Source organism: Dreissena polymorpha, chromosome 1 (assembly GCF_020536995.1).
Source record: "Dreissena polymorpha isolate Duluth1 chromosome 1, UMN_Dpol_1.0, whole genome shotgun sequence".
In the NCBI taxonomy this organism is placed as follows: Eukaryota; Metazoa; Mollusca; class Bivalvia; order Myida; family Dreissenidae; genus Dreissena; species Dreissena polymorpha.
The window spans coordinates 148,450,994-148,476,634 of NC_068355.1; the positions used below are offsets into that span (position 1 = coordinate 148,450,994).

Below are 25,641 nucleotides of genomic sequence, written 5' to 3' on the forward strand. Positions count from 1 at the left end.
TCCTTGATTCTTTTTAAGTTGATTATGTGTGAAACATAAATTGTTGTCGCAAAAGGAAGCGACTTTCATGTATATTTTCACTCCTGACCTCAGTGGACAACCCTGTTGCCACGTGTTTCTTATTGGAGAAGACGTTTTGGTATTGGAGAAAATGGCTTCAAATGCTAATTTCTGAGTGTATGGGAAAAAGAAAAAACGGTCCTTTTCATACTCGGGTTAAACTTATCAACAATTGTTTGATAAATAATTCGAACGAAAAGTAGTTTGTGTTCCGACTGAACGCTTCAGAGATGATGACAGAATGTAACTAGTATACCGGACAACCATTATTCCTTTAACACTGTGTGGTTCTTTCTGCTAGATAAATGAACAAAATAAGTATGCGCACATTAAATTAAATTTACTGGTAAATGAAATGTCGCAATTGAAATGGTAAAGTTGGTCTACAATTTTGGTGCGAAATACGTTTTATAAATGTATCATTCTTGAAACGGGCATTGCAGCGGGTTTCTTATATTCCATTTACAATTTGCATTCCTGTCAAAAGACATAATGAAAAAAAGGTTTATTAACGTTTGTAAAATATGTAACAAAATTATGTATTTTAAAAGAAGAAAAGCTTGTGTCAGCGAACAATCTGCACGTTTTCTGTACAAAAATGACACTTCTAAGAAAAGCATTCGAGAAAGCCGTTAACAGATGTACAGATGTCATAGGAGCCCAATGTGTACGCTAGTGCTATTAGAGTGTGACCTAGATGTCGTCACGTCACATCACAAGTGACAGGCGATGATATTAATATACTGGAGTTCTGACAGGTCGAACAGTGTACGCTACGCTAGTCAACGTCTTGCTTGCTTCAACGTCATTGTTACGCCGGTAGGTTCGGGAGAAGACGCGTTTACGTCGTGCGTCAAAAAACTTGTGTGGATACTTGGATTTGTAGCATTTCTGTTGTTGGTGTAGGTGAGATTTAGATTAGTTGGTTTTGACATTAAGAATCATTTTGAAGTTAAAACGTGATCATTCTATGTATGACAAATATTAACTAATTGATATCCTTTATGTTAGGGCGTACAATAGAGACAAACAATAACAACAACTTCACAATATGATATCGACTGCTGAAAATATATTCTTATTGAAATTTAGGTGTCACTGCTTGTTTAAATACATTCAAATAAGCACATAACTATGGTCGTCCCTCGGGTATCGGTTTTTGTTAATATCGGAATATTGTGATCGTGCGAATCGCGTTATTATACATTAAATATACATTTTATGTTGTCTAGATTTTTTTCACGTATTTAAATATTTCATAATTTTGAGTTGAGTGATATTATCTACTGAAACAACTACGCGATTTTCATTTGATCACGTTGCTATATTAATATTAGACATATGCATCTTTGATAGTATCATACATTTATTAGTTCATTTGTACTTCAAATTTAATTTTCTTATTTGTTTTCCAAATTACAATACTAAACTCAAATGTTTGTAATAAAATATAATTCTACTCAAAATGATTAATTGAAACTATCTAAGTGAATCCACATATACGCAACTGACAGTAACTGAACACCATCAGCAATGGTTCACATTTATCACGGTCTTGACATCCAGTAATGCACATGCTTCGTCTCCATTACCGCTGTCATTGTTAACTAGCCCCACGCGTGCATCTGCCAACGATCGTCCGAGTGAATACAGAAGTAGGCGACGACTGTGCAGCCAGAACTATCCAAATTATTCAATTGTTTCGCATTGCAACGCTTTTATATTTTTCAGGTTTTTATATCGTCAAAAGATAATATCGGTAAAATGGATACGTTAGAGTATGGTAAATGTTCAGTATTACTGTTTCCTAAAAAATATCATTACTCCAACGAAAATTTACGAATTTGAAACATTTTTTGTATTGTTTTCAATTTAACAAAACGTAAAAGGACCCTTTAATTTTGCTTTGTGTCGGCGTTAAGGTTTATTTGTTTCGCTTTATGCAAGTTTGTTTGCATATGTAACTGCTTTATGTCGGCGTCAAGAATGGGCTGCATTTTAGATAAAGGTAATTCGAAATCTAAACGCTACAGACTCGAAGTCACGACTTCCCGAGCGCAAGACAGACGCTGTGGTCCATCAAACATATTTCACCATGCCCATGCCTTGCACACTGTACAGTTATAGCGATTGATGTATATGTCGTCTTGTATACTAGTGTACACTATTTTAAACGCGAACGTTATCAAGGTGCCTGTACCACGTGACTTTTTCGGCTATGAGTGGGACAATCGGATGTCATCAAACCATCGCTGCAGGTACGTTTCTGATAATTTCTTCATTAATTCAAAACCATTTAAAAAAAAACTAAGACGAGAGCCCGGTCATTGTCAAAATACACAACTGTGTTAAGTTTGCGCAAAATTAATTAAGTATTTTTTCCAAAAAGTGCAACCAGGTGTTCGAAAACACACAAAGTGAAATGCTATGTGTGGTATATTGGTATTCAATCAACAAAAACGTTCCTTATAATATTGTTGAAGGTTTAAAAAATAGGGCGGGCATTGTTATTCTTCATAGAGAAGCTACATATATTGTATGTTTGCGCATATACATCTGATTCGGAGTCTGTGTATAAAAATGCAATAATGCTATGCGTGGGAAACATTTTTGAAATGCTATGTGTGGTATGCAAGAGATTTCCCGTCAGTTCTGCATTTAATCTGAACACAGTTTTGTAAGAATCTAAAACATATACTTCAGTCTGTACTGCAAATATATCAAATTAACCAAATGTTACATGATGTAATACTGAAGTAATTGTGTAATGTTTAAACAATTTATGTTTAATTGAACATACATTTTAAATAAAATACACTGCGTAATTGTTATCCAACCAATGGTCTTTTTTAACAAACACGCTATGTTGAACTATAATATTTTCTTTTTTTGACTTATTGTCTTTGAATAAATATCATGATTGATATTTCTGTCTGATTATTAAATTCGGTCTTATTTTATAAATGAATGACAAAAAAGTAAAAGCACTTGCTTTAAAATGGGTTTTACTTCTGTTGTTTTTCAGATTTGACAAAGATTAGTCGAAGGATTTGTAACGCTTTAATGCGCGAAGCTGTGTTATAATTAGATGAACACCATCAAACCACACGGAAGGTGTTATGCGGCAAACCACACGGAAGGTGTTATGCGGCAAGTGAATTATCAAAACCACAGTGACAGAGACGGACCCAGCTTCGTTCTGTGATGTTTACGGAAAGCTATTTCAACTAACTATGCAAACATACCATTTAATATGTATTTTGGCATAATCAAAACAAAGTGTATGTATTGATATTTGTGTATATTTATGTGTTTTGTACCTATGTTATTAATGAAATTGATTAAATGAATATAAAATATGAGTATATATGTTAATAAAACAAATGTTTCATAACAAATAACAATATAAATCCAATGATGATTGTTTGTGGTCTATTAAGTTCATTTAGTTTCCAATATCATCTCCATATGAATATCTTAAGTATATCAAAATAAACACTTCATTAATAATAACATTGCTTAATAACCAGCATGCACATGTTACAATAGAAATTAAAGCACCAAGTACATAAAGAAGTACATCAGTATTCGCAAAGTAACAAATCTTGCTATACAAACATATAAATGATCTAATTTACACGTAACAAATGATCATCGCAAAAAAGCCTTGGCTTTGGGGGTTTATTATACCAACAAACATATTAAATTGTATTAATACTTCATGAAAAAAAAATTTCAATAAAATCTGAATAACTGAAAATAGTGTAAGATGTTTAATGAAAATACTCATTCGACCCGGTCATGAAAGAGGCTGCAAGATCTTGTTACCACCGCACCAAGTAATAAACAATACATGTTGTTCAATTTGTTGAATTGTCAAATGTGTATTTAATGTTTACTTTGATTGCTTTCTTTCACTGCAACACTTGCACCATCTGGTAACAAAACAAACAGTCTTTTAAACTTTTGAACATTAACTATATATTACAACTTTTCATTGATCAAGATATCAGTACGTCTCTTTAAGGTGCTTCCAAAAATACTTTAATCTCCCTGAAAAGAACAAAATACACATGAAATAAACTGTAAAACTTAAAAAAAAAAAATAATTGTCATGCGTGATATATAAGTTAGCTCAATAGGATTTAGATACGAATACATGATTTTACAGAAAAATAAGTTATTGATCCTTTTGTCTATTTGTTTAAATAATGCTGTATTATCTCTTTATGCTTATTTAATAACTCTCCTACGGTCTAATATGTTTACACATTCCTGATAAAAAGCACACAACCATAAGTTCATTAACATTTTTGTAATTTTGTTACAATTATATTCACATGACACCTTGCACAAACAATCCTTACGATTTTGTGTATTAAACAAGTGCCTAAGTTGGAAGTAACAATTCACTGAAAATTTAACATTTTGTAACACTCTGATTATACTTCTTTAATTGACGTTTCGGCATAATGCCTTTATCAAAACATTGGAAATTATATGTTAACTACATTTTTACGTCTTTTGACTGCACAATTTAAATAACAAAGAAAAATGTTTTTAAACGTCAAATGACGTTGTACATGATGACGTCATAAATGGCGTTATATAAAATGGCGCCAAAAAATGTAAAAATACATTTTATATATTTTATATAACGCCATTTATGACGTCATCATGTACAACGTCATTTGACGTTTAAAAACATTTTTCTTTGTTATTTAAATTGTGCAGTCAAAAGACGTAAAAATGTAGTTAACATATAATTTCCAATGTTTTGATAAAGGCATTATGCCGAAACGTCAATTAAAGGAGTATAATCAGAGAGTTATAATTATTTAATATCCCTTCGGATAATTCAACTGAGCATTTTGTAACAATCAATTTTATAGAAACTCACAAGAAAAGGTTTGCCGCAAAAGAAATATTTTCCTTCCCGTGCGTGGGTGGCTTTGTGTTTGGAGTTTCCCGACTGTGTTTTGACCTCTCTACCACACTGTTCCCAAACAATTGGCATTCTACAAGTAAAAATATGAATATAAATTATCGACAATCATGATAATTTTGAGTAACATGAACGTCGTGATTATCTTATTTTAAGCACGCAAAACAGTACCAACAATGTTTTATTGACCAACTTTTGTTATTTAGACAGACTTAAAATATTATTGATGTTTATGTCAATCTTTCGATTCTCTAGTTTAGTTTGTATACCACACATAGCATTTCATAAACGTGTCCCACACATAGCATTATTGCATTTTTAAGCACACGCTCCGAATCAGAAGTATTTGTGCAAACATACAATGTATGTAGCTTCTCTATGAAGAATTACAATGTCCGCCCTATTTTTAAAACCTTCGACAATATTATGATGAACGTTTTTGTTGATTGAATAAAAAATATACCACACATAGGATTTCAATTCGTGTCTTTTCAAACGCGCGGTTGCACTTTTTGGAAAAAATACTAAATTAATTTTGCGCAAACTTAACACAGTTGTGTATTTTGACAATGACCGGGCTCTCGTCTTTGTTTTTTTAAAATGGTTTTGAATTAATGAAGAAATTATCAAAAACGTTACCTGCAGCGATGGTTTGTTGACATTCGATTGTCCCACACATAGCCGAAAAAGTCACGTGGTACAGGCACCTTGGTTATTTCAATGCAATTTCACGATTCACAATTGCGAAAAATTATTGGAATACCCTTTTTTCATAGTACGTTCAACACAATATGTCTTAACTTGATTAACTGCTATAAAGATACACGTGTTTGTAAGATAGTTATATGTGACTTCCATTACTAATACATTTTATTAAATGCCAAATGTGATCATTAAAGATCAGATTGCCTAAGAAATTGAATATATCCATGCTATGTAAATAGGAGTAAATAGTGGTTTGCAGTAAATATCCGAACTCCCTGGAACGATTTCAGTAGTGGTTCATGTAATTCTAGCCGAGTATCTGTAAGTTGTGATTTCATTACACGAATCAGCGATTATTGTCAAATAATGGTACAGACTCCAAAGAGTACATAGTCTATGGTACCAGAACTGTACCGAATCTGAATGGAACGTTAAAATGACCATGTTTGGCTGGGAGGCGGAAAACTACAACGGGCGAGGCATGGTATGGTATTGCGCAAGGGGGGGTTAGAGGGTGAGGTTTAGGGTTGGGGTTAGTGTTAGGGGTCGGGTTAGGGTTTGGGTTAGCCTAAACCCAACCCTAACCCTAACCCGACCCCTAACACTAACCCAAACCCTAACCCTTTTTTGGGGTTATCACCCCTGACCATGCCTCGCCCGTTGTAGTTTTCCGCCTCCCTGTTTGGCTAGAGTCACTTATATGTTTCAAGCATAAGTTCCACTACAAACACTCGCCTATAGACTGGTATAAAACGGCATCGAATTAATGTAGATGCAGTGAAAATCCCCGAGCAAAAAGTGGGTATGATACGACCAGCGTCATGCGAAAAAAATGGGTCGTAGCAGCTATCCTGTCAATGAGACCACAAATAATTGCGTGACTTGTTTACAAGCGGACAGCATATCTATTGCCAGACTGCGCAGGTTGGTCTGGAGCTATCATGCCAATGATGAGACCACAAATAATTGCGTGACTTGTAAGCGGACAGCATATCTCGGCCTGGAACCACGCTGGTCGCATAAGACTAATTTTCGCATGCCGCGTGTCGTACTTAGTAAGTTACGAGTTTTCATAAAATCACATTTCGCGGAGTTCGTGATTAAAAAGCCTTGCTAAAATTTTGGAGGACAGGCTCTGTAATAAATAAGCCATTTACTGTCAAGCGTGCCGCGTGGGTTTCACGCAAAAATAGAGTCGTCAATTGTCTCTACAAAGAAATAAAATTTTCATGAAATTGCAAATTAGTATCCGCGAAATTTGTCTTGGTAATAAATATGATTTACCGGTATTTAAGAAATCAAAACATTTCTTAATTGATATCTCATGATGCTAGTTTAGTTTCGTAAAAATAATAAAACCATGTTATATCTTCATAAACTTGACAAACTGTTTCTATATAATTATCGTCTGCATGAAGACAATTTGCTTACAACGTATGCTTTATTGCTTTATTTATATACAAACTTTGTTATAATACAACGTATGTTATGGTTATTCGCCTGTGTGTTTCACAATAAGATAATACATCTCATTGATCGACTTGCCCTATCAGTTTTAAACATAAGGCTTCTTTTCGTACCCGATGTTGACGTTGCTAACCTTACCTGATGTTGACGTCGCTAACCGTTAATCCAAAAGTGCTTTTGTTATTGTGCCCATCACTGTTTGTAAGCGAAAGAAACACAATTATATCTTTACACTTAGAGAAAGATCTTTAAATAAACGTTATTTATAGATTATTTTTATATCTTTGTTTAGGTTTCAGTGAAAACACAAACATTTATAAACGTTTGTTGGAGACAATTATTGTGGGTATATGTTTCTTTGTTTTTTAACTGTAAGACATTGGTATGTGCATATATGGTATGTCGATAACATTAAAGCACCGATATATGTATACGACAAACAATTTGTCCAAAGTATAAATGCATGAACACACCATTATTAATTTCTTTACTGTTTACTAAATGGGGTCTTCCTTGAATACTTACAATTGACATGTTTCACAAACACTGTTTACATCAAATGGCTTTTAGTTTAACCGTTGTAAATTATGCTGTACATGACATGGTGAAAAATACTTTGTCAATGTTAGTAGAATTATATTATTATGAGCCGACACTACAATTAATTCGGTTTATTTTTAACGGTAGGATTGCGTCCACAACAATACGTTTGATTCGAAGGCCTATTGTCTCACAATTTTAGCTGTGTTCTTTCAATAAGAAAAAATCGTGACTGCACTGGTTGATCGCAAACTGTTGGAAAGTAAAAAAAATAATATTTTTTTCACAATGTTGTGTTGTTAAATAACGTCAGTGTGTCTTCTTCTGTCCATTACTGTCACAAACAGATATAAAGTTTACCACAAAGTTATGCCTTCCACCAGCTTAACTATTAACAACTGACAAGTGCGTTGTATACAATACACAATCGCGGCGTTTTTACCAGTTCACGATTACTAAATACGCAATTTATTGAGTACATATTTTCACAGCAACTATATTTGGTATCACTATATGTTAGCTGTGTAATGTCCTTCCAAACATGAGGCTGTATGTTTTATAAATAGTTCAGCTAATTGGTGACCACATACAAATTCGACAGATCAAATTGCATCATGCATGGACATTTGATTGTATTAAAGTTCCTTTTAAACAATCAAAGTTTAGACATTTAAACAATGAAAGTTAAGCCATATATGTATAAGAGAAACAATTGCAAATATAATAAATAGACGGTAAAGACAGAACTGTTGTTCGACACTTTTTAGGCTTTGATTGTAACACTTCTCTATCAGCCGGCGCGCATCAAATCAATTGTCAGTATAAACCATTGCCTTTTGAACGAATTTGTTCTCTATTATTTGCAGGCCGAGCCATGATTCCATTTCTAACATTTCTTGCCAGTGTTACCTACATAGCGGCCCAACAGGGGAACCGTGAGTACAAACAGTCTTAGCATACTCTGCATTATGCTTAAACCAATTGCACATTAGAACCGCGCTGTGCGATAACCAGAGGTGAACACAGGTTATTCACACAAGAAATATCCCGCTTCTTTTTTTCTTCTTTATATTAAGTCCCTTCTAAATGAAACTCCAGTTTTGGCAGAAATCGTCGTCACTGATAAACTTGTGCGGACTCCACAAGATAGTATGACGATACACTTCGCACATGCATACAGTTTGCACAGGGCCGACTAAAATTGAGTAAATCATATTGGAGATACACGAGTACAATTTATCTGGTTGATTTAATGAATGACATTTGCAAAACTATGTTAACGTTTAATTTATTACATGTATTTGCAGCCTTACCAGTCTCTTATAAATGTTTCATACGAATTTCTATGGACAAGTAGCACGCGAAGTGCTCAATATACATACAATATCTATTTTTTTACTTGTTATTAAAATTTAAAACAAAACGTATGTACAACACATATGCAAAAATATATTGGATTTTATAGCTAAAAATTGTTTTGAATAGCAGTCAGCTGTCACGACATCGTAACATGCGTTATTTATTTACAAACCATTAGCTGTTGTGCATGCAATTAATATGTCAGAGATTTTGTATATTTGTCTTGTTGAACAATGCTGTAGAACATTTAAACGTGACTCCACCTTAATTTCTCAGTCAAGACGGCATTTAAAATCATGGTAAAATTACTGACTAATAAAAGTGAGTACTTCCATATCGTATTACGTAAGAACTAACAGTTTGTTAATAGTTACAGTGCAAGCAGGCACATCATGCGATATTCGTGCCGTAAGAAAAAACACAATTGGTTGTTTTCTTTCTCAAATGTAAATATAAATGATTTATTGTCGACAGGTTTTATCTGGCAAGCCGTCTGCTCCACAGAATGCGCACTAAATTTCAATGCTATTGCATAATAAAACGTATGATATTATATATATAAATATATACTACTGGATGTTGACATAATTATAGTTGTGTGAGAGGTCAGTTACAACATCGGATAAGTCGAGTAAAATAACGTTGTGACTAAAAGTAACATAATTGTTATAAAAAGTATAAATGGGAAAAGTAAGCGCTTTGATCTAGCAGTCACCACTTCGAATCCAGTGGGATATTACAAAGACAGCTGTAAGTCATAGCCCAGGATCCAATCAGTGCTGTTAGCGCACGCTATTAATTCATCATGAGTTGTCAAATAATCAATTTTTAAATACCTTTAAGGAACATTAAAACAATGGATTTATGTTCGTTCAAAACTGTACGGGTTATTTAATATGAAAACATAAATTTGAAAAGGCGTGAAGACTCGCCCAAGCTCGTAAAAAGTTCCGATGTCACGTGTTTGACAGCGTATCATAATTTAGAAGGGCTTGCATGGCGTTAAGTACGTGTATTATGCAAAATACGACATCGTTTTTTTGAAAACAAAAATGTTGAAATACAATAAGACATCAGAACATGATTACTATGAAGGCTTGGCATGTACACTGTTGACTTATCTGTATGCACTCGTGCTATGCCTCCGCGCATACATGTTGAAAGCTGTGTAGCATACATAAATAATCGGTATAGTGATTCGTTCTGGAATATCACGGAATAGACCCATAGATTTGGTCAATACTTTCTTCTATATTGTTTGGATGTGTATAATTGCACATGTAGCGTGACAGCAACCAGTAACTTCCCATAGAAACCGTTGGGTTTATTATTACTTTGTTCATTCATTGGCAACCAATGGCTTCCATAAAGAACTTGAACATACAATTCCCATTCCACATACAGTAGTTGGGAATTGTATATGTGGCAACTGGCAGAAACCCGTTACTTCCCATTGCAACAGTTGGGTTTATAATTACGTAGTTCATTCATTCCCAACAAATGAGTTCACTAACATACAAAGAAGAAATGAGTTTCTCCAAAAATAGTGTCTGTATATATACACATCGGCGATGTCTTTTGTTGATGTTCGAAATGTAAATGGAAATGCAAGCAGTGATTGAGCATAAGATTGAACTTTTAAATTGTACAGTAGCGAGGTTACATGGAATGGGTATATTTGTAAAGAGATAAGCGTGGAATACTTTAGAACTAAGAACTTCATTTTTGCAAATATCTCTCTTTTTTAAAATTCGTTTGCGAACATCTTCAATGCATTAACTACAGTTTTTTAAGTTTGTGCCGATATCTTAAAGTGGCCTTTTCACAGATTTTGGCATATTTTGAAGTTTGTCATTAAATGCTTTATATTGATAAATGTAAACATTGGATCTTAAAAGCTCCAGTAAAAAATCAAGAATAAAATAAAAAAAAAGAAAAAAAAAGTAGCCGGTACCTGGGCTCGAACCAGTGACCCTGGAGTCCTGGAGTTAGTCTGAAGTAAAAACGCATAAGCCCTCTCGGCTTTTCCGCCGGTATTTTATACCTTATATAAGCAATCTTCGTAGTTTCGTAAATTTAAACGACAACAACAGAACTCTCCAAATTATTCAATCGTTTCGCGTTGCAACGCTTTATAATTTTTAGGTTTTCAAATCGTCAAAAGATACATACAGTATAATGGCTATATTGGACTATGGTAAATGTTCAGTAATACTTTTTCCTCACAAATATCATAACTAAAACGAAAATGTGCTAATCTGAAACAACTTTTTTCAATGTTGTCTATTCACCAAACCGTGAAAAGATCCCTTTAAGGTATAAGAATAAATCCTTGAATAAATCTGAAATCGGTGACAAAATTTCACGTTGCTTGAAGCATAACCGTATAAATGTATGCAGGTGCACATGTATATTTTTAACAAGAACATATGCTTATTAAATAAAGTAATTCTTAAGTCGTTCACATTGCCATAAGCAGCATAAATATCTGTCTTTTATGTACTAGTTGAAATTCTTAGGAAAAATTGTTTAAAAAAAGCGGCTTTAGCTTTCGAAAAAAACACCACTTACCGGTTCCTTCAAAGTCACGTGATCCTACACCCTGTACATTTTGGAGGCAATTCGAGTACATGCCAATGTATGCAGTAAATAAGACTGTTATTTTCATAACTTGTAAGAAAACCAGCATTTGATTGTGATAGAACTGTTTAAGAGTGGCGAAGAATAGTATTGATCAACTTAAGGGTAATAAAACACAGGAACATACAAATGTAACTTATCTGACAACGATGGTTGTAATAGAGCGGTACCAGAGTTGGAGACGATTGTTCACTAACACACCCGCACACATAAAAGCCTATGCATGTATTTCTATCGGAAATTCAATCCTTTGACCTTGAGTAGCTTTAAGACTTTCGATTTGATACTCATTCTATTACAGCGGGATGCCTGCTTCGAGCTGTTGCGGGGAATCCCCGGATGTTTCAAGTGAACACTCCGTACCAGGCGAACCGGATGTTTCCCTGTCCGGAAAACACGCTGTTCGACGCAAATCAATGTGGATGCGGCTGGGTAGAGAACCCCATAAATAAATGTAAGCACGTGCAACACACGCATATGACATCAGATAACCTCTGTCTGTTTGGCCTTAGTTTCGAATCATATACGTCTGGATACCAGTAAATTGAATCGGTAATTTTAATTCATGACAAACATCTGCGGAACACGTTCGTCTTACAATAGCTTTTGGATGTGTTACAAATACATGGCTTTGCATTTACGTGTCGCGTATTTTAGAATACTGTTCGATTGACCACTACTTAACAACTTTGAACCATTAAGAATTTAACATAATATTATTTCGAACTAAATCCAAGTAAAAATTCAACGCGAATGTCTCCTTATAGCACCGGACGAGATCTCTCGGCAGACGGGTGGAATGGGCGGCGTAGGGGGCACAATGACGCCGGGGATGGTGAACCCGGGGGCCGGGATAGGCGGTCAGATTGACCAAATCAACCAGCAGGTGTCAACCACGAGACCACGTACGTATTTCTTTTTTTCTGGATACTGTGTTTCGTCAGCGGTGACGGCCGCATTTACTTTGATATTTTTTCTTGGAATGTATATTAGTTTTTGCCAAATTTATTACATTCATGGTATGCAAGGCTCTACTCTTTGTGCATATGCCATGAATTTATGTCGATTGTATCTGACCTCCTTAAGAATTAACTTTACTGACAAGCAATTGTGCAAGCGCAATGAGGATATTGATTATCATAATCTAATTTAATTTCAGTAAGGTTATTCTTTATCCTCTTCCTCACTTTTCAGCATGCACATTGCGCGCGCATGCCGACCGACACAAATACGAGGAGTTTATCTTGGGATTTGATTGGATGCTAAGAAGCTGCCCTATGGGAACGCTCTTCAACCTGGAGCAGTGCGCATGTCACGACATCGACCCCAACCAGAAATACAGTAAGAGATGCCATATTACAAACAATGTTAACCTAAGTTGCGTTATCATTTACATAATGCTTCCCTGACATACATGTACCTGTAAATATACATATATAAGGGAGTCAAAGGCAAGCCCATCGGTTACATGCGTTTGTATTCATAGATTTTTTTAAATACTATATAAGCAGATATTTTAGTTGACAAAATGATCCCTCTTGATGTACCAATTGATATTTATTCAATTAATGTATATTTAAGTATATAATCCTAGTATAAAAACTGGTGAATGGCGAGTACTGTGTGCTGTATTGTCAAAGCATAGAGGTAATGTGTGCATTCAATACGCAAATCTTCACATAGATCTACATAAACATAATCACTTGTTAACAGATCATTTTTAAAAATAAAAGCTTGCCAGCCAGAACTATGGATCAACTTCAACGGCAAGGAAATCGAGGACTCTGCGGGCTACCAGATCTCTATTGGCAACAACGGCAACGTGGTAAATGTGAGTAACGCGGGTCGCTTTGACGGCACAGGCACGCTGACGGTGTGGCAGTACGCCAATCAGGACCTGGGCACACAGCTCACAGTCAACCTCAGGTTCTATGAATTTCCCGGAGGTGTCTCCGATGAACAGGTAATGAGCAAGAAATGTCAACGCCAAGACATGTTGGCGAAACGTTTTGTTTTAATTTATTGCTTGTCATGAAACGTAAAATACAGAAATCTTATCGCCACATTAGAATAAGATAAGCTTTTATGAATTAAAACTGGTTATTCATGAGTATATGACTTGAGGTCCGGTCTTCTATCGCCCCACAGGTGCTCGTGTCCAACTGCTACGGCCGGCAGCTGGGCTCCGTCGAGGTGGCGCTCAACCAGCAGACCAAGGTCGTTATCTTCCGGTTGGAGGCGCGCATCGGCAGGTACCCGGAAGGTGTGGAGATCTCCATACCATACAGGGTAGGTGGTGTGCATGTGGCAGATATATTTGGGACTTATCCATAAGCATGCTACTTTTCATGTGTATGTATGGCATATACACCATTATGAATATCGCTTTCTTTGAAAAGTCATATTATTCTGATCCATATGAAGATAATCAAACAATTCTAAATACAACGTTAAACTCAGTCATTAGTACTTATCAATTTAAGTATCCCTATTACTTGAAATTTCCAAATGCATAAACGTGAAACACATATGCACGCAATAATTGTACTGTTCAATCACTTATTTGGAATTTTGTTGTTGGCTGCAGTCAACTCTAATATTTCGGTCAATTTTATTGACATATTCTTATAATAAAATACATATGTATAGACAATTTTAGGTCCAGTAAAATTTTGCTTTCAACAACATTGCTAACAAAAATATATATATTTCTATAAAACTGTAATGAAATTCATTCAAATTATTGCTTCACGTAATTAAATATGACTACATTTGTGTACAGGGTAAGTTTGGTCATGATCCTGGAAACTTCTGAGTGGTTAATATTCTGATTCGCGTTTAAATGTGTATTGCAAAGATAAAGTTGACAATTGACTAGCATTATTTTTATTACAAAACACGTGCAAAATCGTTTTGATATAGACATGTTGTATTTACCGATAAACCAGTGTTAGTTATTGTGATCTTGTTAACAATAAGTTGCGAACAAATTAGAAAAAAATCTGGGCAATCTTGCATACAAATGAAATGTTTTTGAAAGCTGTATGTATTGGCTTATATTTTCGTATTAGCGTCAAAACGCAACGAATGGGTTTTGTCATTGCTTTGCTCTTTCAATAGCGGTAAATCGTCATTTCATGTTGATATAGGAAAAGGCTTGGAAGAACGTCACCCTGGCGTACGATGGCAACATGGTGACGGCGCAGGTAGACGAGGAGATCAAGTCACAGCCATTGAAAGGTACCGTAAACACGGACGCAGAAACCGAGGCATTTGCATAGTGTCATCCCACATTAGCCTGTGCAGTCCACACATGCTAATAAGGGAGGACACTTTCCACCTTAACTTGATGTTAGTTTATAGACTTACTTTAAACGAAAAAGTACCATATAAGCGAAAGTGTCGTCCCTGATTAGCCTGTGCGGACTGCACATGCTAATCCCGGACGTTACTTAACGCACATGCATGAAAACCCGTTTTCAGACAGCGTGGCTCATATTACACGAATATATATGGCCTGTTCGTACGCGTTCAATATCCATATTGGTTGGACAAGATGCATAAATGGAATCATGAAATTGTGCTTGTTTAAACACATTTGAATATGGGTTAATTAAATGATACAAACTTGAAATCTTTAATAAAACGCACTTCCGGGTGTAAACAATCCGATCAAACATTTCCAGATCCGTACACAATACGGTTAAACTAAGAATTGCAAACGTAATATCGCCCCCCCCCCCAAACCCTAGGTGCAAAAGGTACAATGTGACATTGAAATAAGAAGGTATATGATATGGTACCTCTTGCACCAATGGGGCGAATTATGATACATCGCTATACCGCTATACATATACATGTTATTAAATTTATTATTCAATTTTTATTTAATCAATACATACACATTTGTATGCATTTCGTGTTGTTGTACGGTTTTGTCGCTGGTTTTCAGGTCGCATTACGTCACGCTTCAACGGTCTTCTCATCGGAAGCTGCAACGGCAGAGGATTCGTCGGCTACCTTGATGACGTAAGACGCTTACAATAAATTATTAGGACAAATACAATCCGACCCCATCATTGAAACGAAGATATGCTTCTGCGATTTAATGTTTAGTTCTGGCAATCAAATACGTTGAAATCGGACTTTTCCAATATCGAATAAAATGGTAAATACTGACCTAAGCGTAAGTATGACTCGTCCGCCTGATTTAACCATCGATCTTAATTGTATTAAATCGATTTAGACCACCGCTGAAATGTTATGCTTTGTTTTCAGTTGAGCTGGATACTTTATATGAGATACAAAACCTGTATAGGTGTGCGTAATTCCTTTTCAGTTACGCGTGTACCGCTGTTTGCTTGGGAACGATATGGCGCCGATGGCGGGACCGGGAGGCGAAATGGGTATGGGTGGCGGATTCTAGACGCGGAGACTCTGTCATAGTCATGGCAACAGCAATGACAGCAAGCATTGCTCGTGTTCACTATCGAAACTTTTCACATATTATTACAGGATGTGATGAACCATACATATTGTCAAGGAAATTACAGACGCACTGCAAAGGACGGAATAATTTTCAGCTATGAATTGCATAAAATGTAGAGTAACTTTATGCTCTTAGACTCATTAACCGAAAAAAAACTTATGTGCAAATCCTGCTATTCATATACAAACACCAAATTTATCAAATCATTGTACTCATACGTATGCTACAGAAAAACATACATGACCATCGCAAAAAATGAGTAACATCTACAAGCCACATACGGTTATGGAATTCTGTCAATGGGCTCACGTATGTTACCACAGCATTATTCGTAACTCATATTTATTATCATTGTAAATATTTCTAATAAACAATTACTAAAAGGATGTTGAACTCGTCGTTTTGCGTTTAATATATACGACAATGATATATCGTAATAAGCGAGCGACGCAAGAGTATACAGTGGACCTAGAGAACATAATTTGTTTTCAAAAAGCATACATGGGGACACACCTTTTATGTAAACTAGATACCGACACGGGAATATATGAATAACTATACACCTAACATGGACTACATTATATTAATGAAGCTGTTTTGAGTTCGCATATCCAATCATATTGTCTGATTCTCATAATAGCAATTATTCTTCAGAATGTCTCTCCTATTGCCATGGCGACAAAAGATGTTATTAGGATGACCACTGGTCCTGCATAAATTGCTGTTAATAACGAGAGATGTTTGCAACATGTATGCCAACCCATGAATATAAACAACACAAATACGGAGAATCTCTAGGTTTTCTTTATTTTTCTTTTTGGCCATGACATCTACAAGTTTTGTAGAATAGCTGTCAGAAATCAAAGTAAAAATGCACACAATTCTATCTTATCCAGCTGAACATATTTCAAGAAAGTGTATGTTAGGCCTTTACATGGTTAACACTGATAGCAAAATTCCATCACTGAACAAGCGGATGGTCACATGAATCTGTTTAAAATCCAGAACTCGCCATTTTCAACACCGACACAGTAGCTCCGAGCAGTTAAACAAAACACAGGTCAATATTGCATGAACATAGCTCTCATCAATACAAAGTATTCAATACCAAAAAGGTTATGAAAGGCTATCACACTCATAAACTCTACATGTAAAACATAACAAGTTCAACATATACTAGTGGTTTCATTCATATCCCAATGACAATCAAGCTTGTGAAATGAAATACGGCTCACATTTCAACTCCATGACGGTGTAACTTCAACATGGGTGAAATGAAAAACGGCTCACATTTCAACTCCATGACGGTGTAACTTCAACATGGGTGAAACATGACATGCATGCTGTAATTTCTGAGCTATGATAAGACAAAGGAAAGATACAGCAATATAATCCAAACTCAAGATTCCTGGAAGATAATTATTTCTTAATCACTTTACTGAAATAATACTGGTTTGATAAACAAATTCATAACCACAATAGTTGTGGGTATTTTTTCACAGTCAAAAAATGAGAAGTTTCAATGATTTTCCAACAAGCAGCAGGCATACTACGACAAAACATTATTTATGGTGGCATTCACAACACTTGCCACTCAAATCAGGACATGTGACCGACTCCACAAGTAGACAAAACACAACCAAAATCAAGCACAATTGAATAGGCATCTTTATGATGCCGCATAGCTACTCCAGTAATGGAAGTTATTCCATTATGAAGCAGATGCTACACTTATGGATTTACAAACAGAGCATGTATCCACAGTTTATTATGTCTTATGAACAGAAAAGTATCAGGTCAGAAGCTTGTGCAAGACAAATAATTGAGCGATGCTCTGTGAAAAAGGGGTTTAATGCATGTTCATAAGGTGACCTCCCAAATAAGCCTGTGCAGTCCCACAAAGGCTTATTAATGACAAAACTTGCAGCCTTAACTAGATTTTTGCAAAGAGACTTTTTGTATATAAAAAACCCCCATAAAAGCGAAGTGTCGTCCCTAATCTAGGACAACACTTCACACACGTGAATTGAATCCCTTTTTCACAGAGCATGCTTGAATGCCAACACTCTTTGAAATGCACCACAGGCATCTGTATCTGCAAAACCTGGCTTGATATAAGTGGGTAATGTCTTCAGTTCCCACAGGCTACTCCAGTATAACACTTTCCTATTTTATAAAAAATTTATTCAAAGGAAAATCGTGACATGGAAGAAAGTGTTCACACAAAAAGGGCGACACTTTACACACATGCATAAAGCGCAGCCCCCCCCCCCAGACCATCAATTTTTATTTTGTATTGAAATACCATTTTAACCTTAGATCCCAACATTATTGTTCAATACAGCATACAGTTTTTGAAATTGAAGACAGTCTGTTTGTCTCTCAATACATGTATATCTCGAGTAATAGAAAACAGCACAAAAAGTGGATGCTGCCTGTGAGCAAATGCTTCAGCTAAACTATGTTTTCAGTGATGCCATTGCTATGAAAAATTGTTCCTTAACATTATAATGCATAATATATCATATTTGTCTTGAGACATGATTTATTATAGAACAACTTGTCATAATCTTGAGTTTTAATTGAAAAATTGATTTGCTTATTAATGTTATCTTAAATATGGACATTATAATCATAAAGAAGTCAGTGCTGTATGCCATAAATATTCATTCTAAATCATGACATTATGATGTTCTCTTAATACTGCATGTCTAGAATAAAGACTGACATCATGATCAAATATAAGTTATTATTTCTTAGAAAACTTTTATATAAAAAGTACATTTTTTTAACATTCTATCTTGACCTTATTTATTTGTTTAGAAAATTGAAATACAAAACATGAAAAGTGGACATATCCACAGGTAAAGTGCAATCATAAAATCAGTGACTAAACTTCAAGTAAATGAAGCCTATGGGTGATGGGACAGTCAAGATAAAAACACACAGGAGAAGGCAGCTCTCTTAGGCACATAGCAGTTCTCCATAGGGGCTCCACAGTGTCCATGTGCAGCTGGTAAGTTTAATACACTCCGGTTTAACGGCGTATGTGCTGCACTATAAAGTGTTCAGGACGTGAGTGGATTGCACCACTGAGGTTGGCTGCTGCTAGACCTGAAAAATAGAAATCCTGTCACATATCATGCTGAGTGAAAGACATTCAAATGTTCTACAAACATTATGCATTTAGAGTATATAATAACAACACTGCTATACACTTAATAATAGTAGTTTAAAGCAACAAGTTGATTTTGTCAACACTTTATATTTTAAACAAATTTAACTGAATAAAGAAATTAAATAAATAATCTATGGTCTGCATTTGGGAGCGAAGCATGTCCCAGTCGATGCATGGAAGTAACTACAATACAGGCCATGCATGTTTACTAATGAGATAATTTCTTAATTGCATGAGAGCATTTCTAATGAATGAGAGTTAATGCCATGTGATTTAATATGCTTTCTTATCAGAGAAAAGCACCATGCAAACTGTGGCTTCATACTCATGCATGAATGGTAAGGCAGAAATCAAAAGAACTCTACCAGGTTTCATTCTTTTGAAACTCTTTTTTTTTTTTTTCTTTCATGAAACAAATCATGCATCATCTGCAGTATTCAATCTAATGAAGCCCTTGAAGTTAAGGGATAGAAAGAAAAAAGGTCACCTAACTTGCAGCTTATTAGTCAGTGCAAAATTCAAAGCCTTCAAATAAGATTTGCTGTAAACTACATATTTGTGTTTGTTAGTCAACTACCCTGTAAATCCAATATAACACGCTCTGTTATAACGGTGAATGCAACACGGACGAGTCTTGGCTCCCGTTTTTTCTCCATACATGTACTTCCATTTTGGTCTACAGTGTTTTCTTGACATTCAAACATGTCGGCATGCAATATGCTGCTTGCATAATGGCTCAATAATAATTGAGTAGACTAATCATAACTGGGGAATTTGACAGTTTAGGTATGATTATTTATTGTTTTGTGCAACACAGGTGTGAAAATAGCATGTGTTTTACGCTCCTTTACTGTTACTATGTATGTGTTATCAATCATGAATTATTGACAGCTTTGACAAATTTTGCTATACGTGTTTAACTTCATTGTTATTTGTAGACAATTAGAATCGCTAAAATGCAATTGAAAACATAAGAAGCAAAGAGAAATTAAACAAGATTACCACATAACGGGTGCCAACGCTCGGCTGCGGGTGCAGTTTTGAACAAGAAACCGTCGGAGACGGGTGACGCTCCCGAAAGGTTTTTTATGTCACAATATTGCACTATATATTCAGATAAAAGGAAACGTCTTGAGAGGCATGAATTTGGACAAAATAATACGATGGATGATTTAGCAACTTAAAAATTTCAAAGGGCCATAACTCTCTAAATAAATCATCTAACCAGAACCCACAAATAACATGCGCATTTCCTCAAGGAAGTTAAGCTTCCCATAAAGCTTCATTGAATTCCAGTCAGTAGTTGGGGGGGACAAGATATGCACATCCCCTCTTGGTAGTGAAGCTTCCCATAAAGTTTAATTGAATTCCGGTCATTAATTGCTGAGAAATAGCCCGGACAAAAATTGTGCACGGACGGATGGATACACACATGGACAGACCAAGCGGCGACTATATGCTCCCCCAATTTTTTTTAGGGGGGGCATAATAAATGAAAGCTTGTCAGAACTCAGAAGAATTATATTTTTTTTAGAGGTCACAGTGACCTTTGACCTAGTGAGGCAAAAATGGGTGTGATGTGTAGAACTCATCAAGGTGCAGCTACATATGAAGTTTCAAAGTTAAGGTTTTAGCATGACGCCTACGGTAGACGAAACAACACGACGAGCTGGCTATGACAATACCTCGGGTTTTCTCTGAAAACAGCAGAGCTAATAATAACACAAGACAATCAGTTATATCCAAACGCAGGGTAATTTGTTTACAGAAGTTCACTTTCATTTTGGCACCATTTTTGCATGACCTTAGTACATGTATGGTGCAATAAAATGTTGCTTTGCATTGCATTCAATCTAAATTCAAACTCACTTGTCCATTGGTTGTTCTAATTAAATCTGAATAGTTCCCAATGCTTGTGTAAATGAAGTTTTTAAACACATTTATTGTCTTACTGGTCAGAATATTAAAAAAAAAAAATATCAATAAAATTATATGAAGAAATCAGGGGTGTCAATTGTCTCATTTTTTTTAATCAGGAAAATTAAGCCAGATGTCTGAGGCCATAGGTCCCCAATAGGGATAAAGAGTAGATCCCCCGGCCAACCACATGCCCTAATTATTGTCCCTTTGTATAGTTATGATTTCTGGTGATTACAGTGCGAAATATTATCAACCAGACCATTTGTAACACTGCATGTGTATTCGTCATTCTATAAAAAATGTAACTAATTAAAAACGTCAAAAATAAAATACAAAAATGAATGTCCGAAAATAAATTGAAATACACCTTTTGCACATGAAATGAAATATGCATATCGTTTGACTGCAGAAAATGAAAACAATTGCCAGTAACATAGGAAATACGCAATCTATGTATAATTTGGTCAACTTTTGGTTTTACAATATGCTATTTCAGTGCTTTAGATTGTAAATCAATAAAGTAAAATTTCAAGATGGAGGACATTTGCAACAATTCGTAAATTTTTCCAGAAGTAGCAAAGTCAGTTACTGTTCATGATCCTGCCAGCAGCTAACCAATCAGAAATCAATAAATAAAAGATCAGGCAAAATTAGTACCGGGTGCAAATTTCCAGAATGTAGAGGAAGCTATAACAATAGTTTCCAGTTTTAGATTTCAAATGATCACACACCCGAAAGACCCCCCCCCCCCAAAAAAAAAACAACACACAACAACAACAACTAACAAACTCATAAGATTTACACTACCGGTAATCACAAAATCGACCCTGGACGGCTAAATTCTGGATTTTTGGAATAATACAGACAATAGACAACCCTGAGAAATTCTATAGGATAATCGGGTAAACAAGCACATTTGAAAAGCATAGAGTTATCAATAGGGTAGGCTTTATATGCATGTATTTGCGAATGACCACTCAACCTTGCAATAATTTATGAATGAACACAATTCTTTTGATAACGCTGTCTTGTGGGTTGGACCCCCCTCATCTGCATTATATTTGAGTTATGGTGTATGCTTTACCACTGTTTGCTAGTTTTACATAAACATCCATCTGCAAAACGCCTTTTATGCCAGTATACTAAAAACATGTAAAATGTGTCGTACAAACTGAGCTTAATGCTTAATGCATGTGCATAAAGTATTGTCCCATAATGGTCTGTGCAGTACACATTCAGCCCTGTCCCATAATGGTCTGTGCAGTACACATTCAGCCCTGTCCCATAATGGTCTGTGCAGTACACATTCAGCCCTGTCCCATAATGGTCTGTGCAGTACACATTCAGCCCTGTCCCATAATGGTCTGTGCAGTACACATTCAGCCCTGTTTTTTTTTAGAAACCTGGGCTGACTTGTAAAACATTTAACTAATAACAGGTAAACTTTATTGGACTCATTAAAGGGACAACCATTATCACCTTATTTATCATTGATATGCACACAATTATTTTAGAGATGTATCATGTACCATAAGGGACTTAACAAATGCTTAGATTTGTGGAAATTTTTGCTACCTCTTTTAAGTACAAGTAACAAATTTGATTATAGTATCTGCAAATAAGACACAAGAGTTGTTGAAAAAATAAAGCTTTTTTACAATTAATAATGTGAATCAGAACAGATATCTAAAATAGACTAAGGTTTACACACACATAAACATGTAAATGTCTTTAACTAACATACATGTAAATGTCTTTAACTAATCTCATTCGACTACCTCATGATGAAGTGCCATGGCCATTATTTATTGCTTCTCTTTCAGTTTTGAACCTTTCTATTCATTTTACATCTCATGATCTGCTTATTTCAATAACTATTGATATAAACTAACTAGCTTATAAAGATATTTTATGATAAGTTTGGAAATTAACAAATCAAGCATAAGCAAACTGAACAAAATGATGTTGTTTTTGTTTGCCCAAGTCTTCAAGTACATTTAAGGGACTAAAATACTGAACACAAGACAACACCAGTAAGCCTGGCAACTTAGATTAGCTGCAAGTGTTCCATGATGGGCAGTCTTACCTAGGTGATGAAAGCGTATGTTAAAAGGGGGCGTGTGTTACTGGGAGGGCTGATAGCTCGGGATGTGCTGTCCTCCAGGATGCTGGACTGTCAACGAAAGAAATAAACAAACTCAAGCATGCTCTCATCTCTGTGTGTTACTGTATAATAGTAATAACATGTGGGCACTGCAGCAGCTTTCAGGGTGGCCATTGTTCCTATGATTCAACAGTTGGAAAGAGCACTTAACGTGAATGAAGACACATCAAATTTCAAACGAGTATTTCAAGATTTGATTAACCAACCAATAATAATGTTGCCTACATCCAGACATTATCATACACCATTACTTATGATGTTATTGTTTTTCCTGAACTAAATGGTTTATGAAAACAATGTAACAAGAGGGCCTTAAAGGCCCAAAGTCGCTCACCTGAGATAACAAGATATTATTGGGACAAATCTTCTGACCAAGTTTCACGAAGATCGGAAAATAAATGTGGCCTCTACAGTGTTAACAAGGTTTTACTATAGCCATATAAGGAAAAATGCCCCGCCCCCTGGCAGCCATGATTTTCAACCAACCGGCATCATTTTTGAAGGCATCCAAGATATTATCGGGATGAATCTTCTGACCAAGTTTCATGAAGATCGGACAGTAAATGTGGCCTCTAGAGTGTTAACAAGATTTTACTATAACCTTATAAGGAAAAATGCACCGCCCCTTGGAAGCCATTTTTTTCAAGCAAACATAATTATTTTCGAACTCATCCAAGATATCATTGAGACCAATCTTCTGACCAAATTTGATGAAGATTGGACAATAAATGTGGCCTTTAAAGTGTTAACAAGGTTTTACTATAGCCATATAAGGAAAAATGCCCCGCCCCCGTGGTGGCCATGTTTTTAAAGCAACCAAAACCATTTTCGAACTCATCCAAGATATCATTGGGAAAAATCTTCTGACCACGTTTCATGATGATCGGAAAATAAATGTGACCTCTAGAGTGTTAACAAGGTTTTACTATAGCCATATAAGGAAAATAGCCCGCCCCCTTGTGGCCATGTTTTTCAACCAACCGGCATTGTTTTTGAAGCAAATGTAACCATTTTCGAAATTCATCCAAGATATCATTAAGACAAATCTTCTGACCATATTTCATCAAGATTGGACAATAAATTTGGCCTCTAGAGTGTTAACAAGGTTTTAAAATAGCCATATAAGGAAAAATGCCCCGCCCCCTGGCGGCCATGTTTTTCAACCAACCGGCATCATTTTCGAACTCGTCCAAGATATTACTGGGATGAATCTTCTGACCAAGTTTCATGAAGATTGGACAATAAATGTGGCCTCTAGAATGTTAACAAGATTTTACTAAAGCCATATATAGCCATATAAAGAAAAATGCCCCGCCCCTTGGCAGCCATGTTTTTCAAGCAAACGTAACCATTTTCGAACTCATCCAAGATATGATTGAAACCAATCTTCTGACCAAATTTTATGAAGATTGGACAATAAATGTGGCCTCGAGAGAGTTAACAAGGCAAATGTTGACGCCGCACAACGCACAACGGACAAAAAGCGATCACAAAAGCTCACCACGAGCACGTTGTGCTCAGGTGAGCTAAAAATACTTTAAACAGCCCCTAAGTTTACAGCATATTAGTAAGTGTTTTTTTTGTTAAATTCCAAAATACTAACACATGATTTTTGGCCAAATAAATTGACACATGGAATAATGGCAGCCCTTCCTATGGGCAAAAAAATGCCCTTTTAAATTAACTGTTGTAAGTTATGCAACATACCATACATGCAGATAAATAAATCCATAAGCTTCACTTTTTAATTGTAGAGAAAACACACAGGTTAAACAAATACGTTTTAAAATTCAACCAGTGTTTGCTTCAATTATGGCACTACATGATACTTTAGAATAACCAAACAAGGATCCATGCAATTACTTGGTTATGCTTTAGACTTGTCTTTGGAAGTGGAATAAAATTTGCATTTGATCAATCAGTCAGCCTAATTAGAAAACATTATACATTGCATACAAATCAGGAATTTGTGGGGCTATAACAATACAAAATAATCCTTGAAGTACCTTGAGTATAGATTTACATAAATTTTACCTATTAAGACACATCAACATGATCAACTATCCAAGTTGAACGTTTTTTCTTTATGAAAAATTCTTTGTAAAGCAGTGTATTCTGTCAGTGCAATATGTCTATGTCTGGAATCCTAACAAAGCAACTGGGCATGCTAGCCA

General features: G+C 35.5%; 2 protein-coding genes across 3 annotated transcripts in view; one reads left to right on the forward strand and one right to left on the reverse strand.

Annotated features, from left to right (window-relative positions):
* The first annotated feature begins 878 nt into the window (after nt 1-878).
* On the forward strand, nt 879-16,591 carry LOC127855486 (shell matrix protein-like). The gene is made up of 10 exons (XM_052391134.1): nt 879-966; nt 8,584-8,652; nt 12,018-12,170; nt 12,484-12,621; nt 12,911-13,057; nt 13,450-13,679; nt 13,865-14,005; nt 14,866-14,956; nt 15,669-15,745; nt 16,056-16,591. Exons 2-10 carry the CDS (start codon nt 8,592-8,594, stop codon nt 16,140-16,142), a joined length of 1,125 nt encoding a protein of 374 aa, XP_052247094.1. The 5' UTR covers nt 879-966; nt 8,584-8,591; the 3' UTR covers nt 16,143-16,591.
* A 403-nt stretch (nt 16,592-16,994) lies between these two features.
* The window catches only part of LOC127855314 (ataxin-2-like protein), a 59,088-nt gene continuing 50,441 nt past the window's right edge, over nt 16,995-25,641 (reverse strand). The window contains exons 19-20 of one of the 2 annotated variants that reach the window (XM_052390786.1): nt 23,390-23,476; nt 16,995-19,319 (exon numbers count right to left, since the gene is read on the reverse strand). In XM_052390786.1, the coding sequence (XP_052246746.1) occupies nt 23,427-23,476 (50 nt within the window). In that variant the 3' untranslated portion in view covers nt 16,995-19,319; nt 23,390-23,426. The remainder of the gene's footprint in view (nt 19,320-23,389; nt 23,477-25,641) is intronic. The other variant, XM_052390778.1, reaches the window with a different exon arrangement.

Excerpts from the sequence above, each read along its gene's own strand:
- LOC127855486 (XM_052391134.1), top strand. The coding sequence starts at position 8,592 with ATGATTCCATTTCTAACATTTCTTGCCAGTGTTACCTACATAGCGGCC. Across the intron at positions 14,006-14,865 it reads AGATCTCCATACCATACAGG|GAAAAGGCTTGGAAGAACGT; the intron begins GTAGGTGGTGTG and ends ATGTTGATATAG. Across the intron at positions 15,746-16,055 it reads TCGTCGGCTACCTTGATGAC|TTACGCGTGTACCGCTGTTT; the intron begins GTAAGACGCTTA and ends ATTCCTTTTCAG.